The sequence below is a fragment of the Brassica oleracea genome, chromosome C3, assembly GCF_000695525.1.
Source record: "Brassica oleracea var. oleracea cultivar TO1000 chromosome C3, BOL, whole genome shotgun sequence".
NCBI classification, from domain to species: Eukaryota; Viridiplantae; Streptophyta; class Magnoliopsida; order Brassicales; family Brassicaceae; genus Brassica; species Brassica oleracea.
This window is the reverse complement of record NC_027750.1, coordinates 18,846,742-18,853,983: the sequence shown is the minus strand read 5'-3', so window position 1 is coordinate 18,853,983 and position 7,242 is coordinate 18,846,742. Positions and strand designations below refer to the sequence as shown.

At 38.1% G+C, this 7,242-nt stretch overlaps 2 protein-coding genes across 2 annotated transcripts; one reads left to right on the top strand and one right to left on the bottom strand.

Moving 5' to 3' along the window:
- Positions 1 to 55: 55 nt before the first annotated feature.
- On the top strand, positions 56 to 2,167 carry LOC106330037. Its single transcript, XM_013768603.1, has 2 exons — positions 56 to 1,292; positions 1,503 to 2,167. The coding sequence occupies exons 1-2, from the start codon at positions 56 to 58 to the stop codon at positions 2,165 to 2,167; spliced, it is 1,902 nt and encodes a 633-aa protein (XP_013624057.1).
- Positions 2,168 to 4,179: 2,012 nt separating this feature from the next.
- LOC106330036 (general transcription factor IIF subunit 1-like) lies at positions 4,180 to 5,403 on the bottom strand. Its single transcript, XM_013768602.1, has 3 exons — positions 4,735 to 5,403; positions 4,486 to 4,548; positions 4,180 to 4,350 (listed from the first exon to the last, which is right to left on the bottom strand). The coding sequence occupies exons 1-3, from the start codon at positions 5,401 to 5,403 to the stop codon at positions 4,180 to 4,182; spliced, it is 903 nt and encodes a 300-aa protein (XP_013624056.1).
- Positions 5,404 to 7,242: the final 1,839 nt, after the last annotated feature.

Below are 7,242 nucleotides of genomic sequence, written 5' to 3'. Positions count from 1 at the left end.
TAGATCAGATCAGTTATTAGAGAAGGTGTCGAGAGTGGGCATAAGTTCGTTTGGTATGAACTACGAAGTGTTGCAGGGAAATGATGATGTTTACGATGAAATCGGACAGAAGGCCATAACTCTGTATGTAGAAAATGGTCAAGCAAATCAAAAGAAAGATCCGATAGATGCAGAGAATAATTTTATGGATACGGACACCGCAGCGGAGACAGACACTGCAGCAGAGACAGACACTGCAGCAGAGACAAACACTGCAGCAGAGACAGACACCACAGCTGAAACGTACACAGCAGCTGAAAAGGACACAGCAGCTGAGACGGACACCGCAGCAGAGACGAACACCGCATGTGAGACGGGTATGGCTGCAGATAAGTATATTGAGCAGCCACCTATAAAAAAAGGTAGTCAGGTTATAGAGGCTTGGGAAGACGGTTTGGGTCTGTATAAGCTTCAGAAGTTTCCAAGTAAGAAAGCACTTCAAGAGGTGGTCGATAGAGCTGCATTTGGTGAATGCTTTCGTTATGTTATCAAAAAGTCGGACCGGAGACGATTGGTGTTAAAATGTTGTGAAGCAACCTGGAAGTGGAGTTTACGAGCTGCAAAGATTTCAGAGACTGAAATTTTTTCAGTTAGGAGGTACACGGGTGTGCATACATGCTCTCGGTCTAATCAAAGTAAAAGCAGCAACATCAAGAGGAAAGGCTCAGCAGAATTAGTTGCAACTTTTCTGAATGAGAAATATCCTGGAAAACTAAGTACTTCTGTTTCGAAAGATATCATGGATCTTATAAAATTAAAACTTGGTGTAACAATATCCTACTTCACAGCCTTGAGAGGGAAAAATCTAGCTATTTCTGAGTTGCGTGGTGGTTCGGAAGAGAGCTACAAGATGCTATATAGCTACTTGTATATGTTAGAGCAGGTCAATCCTGGAACAAAAACAGGGGTGAAGTTGTATGAGGCAAATAAGTTCAAGTACCTCTTTGTAGCTCTGGGAGCTTGTATTGAAGGTTTTGCAGCCATGAGGAAGGTGATAGTTGTCGATGCCACATTTCTGAAGAATGGATATGGTGGTGTACTAGTATTTGCTAAAGCTCAAGATCCTAATTGTCACCATTATCCGCTAGTGTTTGGTGTACTCGACTGTGAGATTAATGCTAGTTGGACATGGTTTTTCGAGATGCTCAAAACTGCTATACCAGACTCTTCTGAATTAGTATTTATGAGTGATAGAAACCAGAGCCTAATCGCGACTGTAGCTAATGTGTTTCCACAATCTCACCATGGCCATTGTATATGACATTTGTCTCAGAATGTGAGAGGGCATGCTTGTAACACAACCAAAGCCGTAGTCGCATGGACATTTACGGAGTTGGCTAGGTGTTACACGGTGGCTGAGTTCGAGTCTGCTTACGCATCTTTTAAGGTGAGATTTCCTCCAGCGTAATAGTATTTGGAGGAGCATACGGATAAACGCACATGGGCTCGGGTTTATTTCCCAGGTGTGAGATACAACTTGGACACTAGCAACAGTGTGAAGTCAATGAACAACGTCTTTAGGGACGCTAGGAGGTATGCTTTAATACCATTGTTGGATACAATCATCAAAAAGTTTTCAGACTGGTTCAATGAACATCGGAAGGACTCTGTGGCTGGGTCGATTGATACCAAACTGGTTCCTCTTGTCGAGATTCACTTGCATAACCTATGGAGCACAACTGAGAAAACAACAGTGCGTGAGCTTAAAAGTTATGAGCTTGAGTACGAGGTAACCGACACTGAAAATGGGAAGAATTATGTTGTGAACTTGATAGAGAAGAGCTGTAGCTGCAAGGTGTATGATTATGAAAAGTATCCTTGTCTGCACGGACTTGCTGCTTACTTATATTTCCTTGAGGTTGAAGCTGCTCCTGGTCGTCGACGTGATGTCGAGATAGAGTATCATGAGTTGTGCTCGAAATATTATTGGACGGAACTTTGGGCATTGGCTTATTACAAGACCATTTATTCTGTGCCGGACAGGTGTGATTGGAATGTACAAGATCACATCAAAGAGCTTCAGATCATACCTCCAGATCGCCTCCAGATCGCCTCAAGAGGAAGGGAAGAAAAAAGAATAAGAGGAATCCATCTGTTGGTGAACGACGTAAAAGGACATAAAACATAAGGCGGCCAAGGCAAAATTTCGGTTTCAGTTGGCTGTTGTTTGGAATGCGGCGTAGTAATCCCAGTGAATCAAACTAGATCTTCTTGTTTGGATTTTATTGCTGTTGTGTTGTTTTGGCTTTTGGTATGTTGCTTTTGAAAACATTGGTAAAACTAAGTATATCTTTTGTGGCATAGACTCGAAAGTTTGAAAGTTTGAAAAATTCTATGGTTAAGCGATCTAACCATGTATTATCTAAGTTTAAGTGTTTGTTTTGCAACCTCTGTTTAAGCGTTTTGGTAGTTATGTTTAAGTGGTATATTGGAAAACCGCGGAAAACTAGTATAACAAGGTGTAACTATGATAGAAATCGGCATAATTCGAAAAATGCCAACTACATAAGTCTTAATATAGAAACACGGTCACCAAAAATTATATAGCAGATACTGCTTCTCAAAATACATTAGTGAAGATAACAAATATTTACAAACCTCATAATAAAAAAACTCATTGTTTCATGAAAAATATATCATCGTATATAGTCTTTCAAAGAGCACTTTGTTAATAGTTTTCATGATTTAAAATATGTTATTGCACTAATCATTTATCCTTACATGGTAATGCGGAAAAATGACAAGTAAAACTTTCTTTAGAAATTAAAATTATATGTAAAATTAAAAAATGTTGAAATCACGAAAATAGAACTATGAAGAAAATTGGTAAAACCAGAAACTTCAGTATAACTAAGATCAAATATTTCGGAGGGAGAATAAAAAAAAATTTCGCGCCTAAACTAAAAAAGCCAAAATTTCCAATTATTTTGGTCAAAAAGTAGATTCCCTCTGCTCTTTTATCTGAGTCTCGTCTTTTCCTATCTTTTCCCAGACACTTTTTCACTTCCCCACCACTCTCTATTTCAACTCTCTCTCACCATTCATACACTCTCTCTTTATCCATTCTCTTTCTATATTATCTGAAGATTCATGGTTTTACTCTTTCCCTTTTACTGAACATGACTCATCCGTATGAAGAGATGAAGGAGATCTGTGTTATACTCTGGATATCTATGGGTGAAACTGTGTTATACTCTAGGTGAAACTGTGTTATACTCTGGATATCTATGGGTGAAACTGTGTTATACTCTAGGTGAAACTGTGTTATACTCTGGATATCTATGGGTGAAACTGTGTTATACTCTAGGTGAAACTGTGTTATACTCTGGATATCTATGGGTGAAACTGTGTTATACTCTAGGTGAAACTGTGTTATACTCTGGATATCTATGGGTGAAACTGTGTTATACTCTAGGTGAAACTGTGTTATACTCTGGATATCTATGGGTTAAACTGTATTATCCAATGGCTGAAACTGTGTTATGGTGAAACTGACTTCCACTCTGGTTGAAACTGTGCAGGACGATGGGTTGCACTTTCGTCAGCCATGGGCTTTTGGTGTTCAGCAAGAAGTTGAGTGCCTAAGGGGGGAGGTGAAAGAGTTGTCTGAAGAGATTGCTAAGCTTAAGAGGCTCATTACCTCAACCTCCCGTCCATGAGATTCTCGACCTCGCACGTTCTGAGTTCATGTGCTAAAAACTTTGTCTCTCCTACCTATCTGTTTTTCTTATTTCGGTTAACACAAGTCTTTGTTTGTTAAGAGAGAGGACTCTTGTTAAGACTTGTGTAAGTTTATGTGTTCAAACTTATGTTATGCTAAGCTCTCTTATGTTTATCAATTGGTACTCTATGTTTAGACTTTCATCATCAACCATTATTCTAAAAAACTAATTTCCTACACATTATCAATAGGTACTCTCTTAAACTAATTTCCTAGACTTTATCAATCGGTACTCTCCTAAACTCTCACTCGACTTACACAATAAAAGTAAAAGCATCCACAACAAAGATTTCATAACATAGTTAAAAGTTCTAAATCCACATCACAAACAAGAAACACATCAAAAGACATTGTTTGTCTACTTCATAAAAAACATAAAATAAAGTTCTCACACACCAAGCAAGTGAGGCATCTCTACTTCACTTCTTCCTGCGTTTATGTTTCTTTGCTTTCTCTTGTGCTGGTGCTTCTTCTTCTCCTGCTTTAGCTTGTGCCTCCTTGACAAACTCCTCAAGTGGGGCCAACCTCCCATCCAATTGGTCAACCTTCTTGTCAACTGTTCTCATCAGTTTCAACGTTATTTTCACCAACTTCATAACAACAGAAGCTAAGAAGAATAGAACCGCCATCTTCAGTCTGTCTTGTGGGGTCCCATGTTCACGAGCTTTTTCTTAACATCCTCCAACCTTCTAAGTTCTCCTTCCTTGAAATGTCGATCGACGAACTTCGTCCCACCAAGCTTTTTTTCGCCGAGAGGATAGTTGTGGCAGAATAGCCCAGATATCAACCTGCAAGTTATATCCAAGTTATATCCAAGTTATACTCAAGTTATACTAACGCATACCAAAGTAATACCAAAACTGACAATTTTTCCAATAGTTCTCCTAGTATTACTAACATTAACCCACTCGATTTACTACCTCTCCCGAATAATATGTTACGACTTCAATTCAAACTCATTGTTAATTTTTTACCTGAGGTTCAGGTGGATTCCCATTCTCGTTTGCTTCCTCTTCTCCTTCTCCATTTGCTTGTTCTTCTTCCGAACGTGCATTCACTTCGTTCTCTCCATCTGGAGGTTTTTCTTCATAATCTTCATAGTCCTGGTTAGAACTCTCATTCTCTCCATCTGGTTTTTCTTGTTCTTCTTCAGAACCCTCATTCCCTTCATCTCCAGAAGCGGTTTTCTCATTCACTTCATCTCCGGAAGCGGTTTTCTCATTCTCTTCATCTCCATAAGCGGTTTCCTCATACTCTTCATCTCCAGAAGCGGTTTCCTCATTCTCTTCATCTCCTGGACCTTTGTTCAGTGTCGTCGGAGCAGCTTCTGCAACCACATTAAACGGCTCCGTCATCTCCGCCGTATTCTCAGGCGAGTCCTTTCTCATCTTCTCCGTCGAGACATCCGTCGTCTGAGTCATCTCCATCGAGACATCTGTCGTCTTTGCCGTCGATTCATCCGTCGTCTTTGCCATCGATTCAACAACCTCCACCGCCCTCATTTCACTCTCCTCCATCGTCGTCTTCTCCGTCGTCGTCTTCTCCGCATTTTCTCCGGAGACCGTCTTTGCAAACTTCACTCTCGGACCCTCTTCCTCCGTTGGATTCTCCTTCCTCTTACCCCATCGCGTTTCGACCGCCATCGCAATCGGAAGATTTCACCGGATTCTATCTCTGATTCTCACCGAATCAAGCTCGATTTTGGAAACTAGGGTTCTTCTTTCGCTCGTGAGGAAAGAAAGAAAAAGATGAGAGAAATGATTTTTAAATTGACACAAATTAGATCTCCAAATACATTGAGAGGGTTTGCTCAAAGCGACAGCTTTGGTTTGGTTTTGAGGGATTGGTTCGTTTGGTTAGTATGGTTACACGGTTAGATGATTCGGTTCAATTGATTTGCCCATACAAACGAGTCGGGCGGGGCGGATGAGTTATACCCTGCTACAACTTGTAAATACTTCAACTATTCCCAGGGTTTTATGTCATTTCCGTATTTTCCGAATTAAAGAAAAATTATTTATTTTTATGTTTATTAGAGTGTCTAATAGAGATTGAATTATCACATTTGGGGGCACCAGAGGTGATGACTCGTTCCGGTTTGATCATTGTTTTTTGGGTCATTACAGATTTATAGGAAAAATTCAGATAATTCTAGGTTTTCGGTTTAAATATTAAGTAATTCGGATTGTTCGAATAAAAAAAATTTAGTTTTTATTATTATTTTAAATTAAAAAATCTGGATAATTAATTGTTGGTTATTCGGTTTATAAATAGTATTCTTGCGATATTTGATTATTTAGAAATTAAATATAATTAATATTTGTATGTAGATAATTTGTAATTAAATTTTTTGGGCATCCATTCGATTCTCGGTTCAGTTTCTTTTTTTTGGTTTCACATATATAGGTTTCACTCGGTTGTTTATGAAATTTGGTTCAGTTTTGGTTTTGTTTTTTGGTTCCGTACGGCTCGGTTGTTTTTTTCTTTTCTATACACTATCTTATATATAAATTTATACAAAAAAAAATTTAATTTTAAAAATAAACCTGCGCGGATCAAAATATAGTTCTAAATTACAAGCCAAGTCTTTAATTAGCCAGAGAAGAAAAGGAGAGCCAACTTCTCCCAGACCCCCACTTGTGGTAGAGACAATCTCCTATGGACCTCTCAAATCTCCTATACCCTCATTGATTTAATGAAATATGAATATCTGATTTTGCCTTTTTGCATTTTCAAAATTATTAATTTAAATCATAAAAAATTCAAATTTCAAATTTTTAAATTTTTAAATTTTCAAATTTTCAAATTTCAGATACTACATTATACTGTATAGTTTTACTTAGTTCTATTGGGTTATACTTTGTTATACTGGGTAATATTGATGTTAAGTTATACTGAGTTATACTGAGTACTACTGAATGTAGTTATACCGAGCTATACTGGGTTATACTTAGTACTATTGAGTGTAGTTATACCAGATTATAATTAGTTATACTGAGTACTACCGAGTGTAGTTATACCGAGTTATACCGATTGTACTGAGCACTACTAAGTTACTACTAAGTTACTACTAAGTTAGTTATACCGAGTTCGACTAAGTTCTACTGGTTATACTGCACGATACTAAGTACTACTGAGTTAGTTATACCAAATTCGACTGAGTTAGTAATACCGAGTTATACTGGATCCAGATCTGAAGAAAAACATACTTTGCAAAGGGGAAACAAGAACAATAAAATCCCTAAATCATAAAAAAAAAACCCAGATCTATAGAGAACAATAAGAACTCTAATCATACAAAACCCAGAATCTTAATTTACAATCCTAAATCGAAAACATGAGGACAATAAAAACCCTAAATCGTGAGGCACCGCGGATCTGTTTCCATTTTTGTCCCCTTCAACGTCGCCATATCAGGCTGTGAGGCACCGCAAATCTGTTTCTTCTTCAGGTTTCCGGATCTAATCTTAGAGTTCACTATC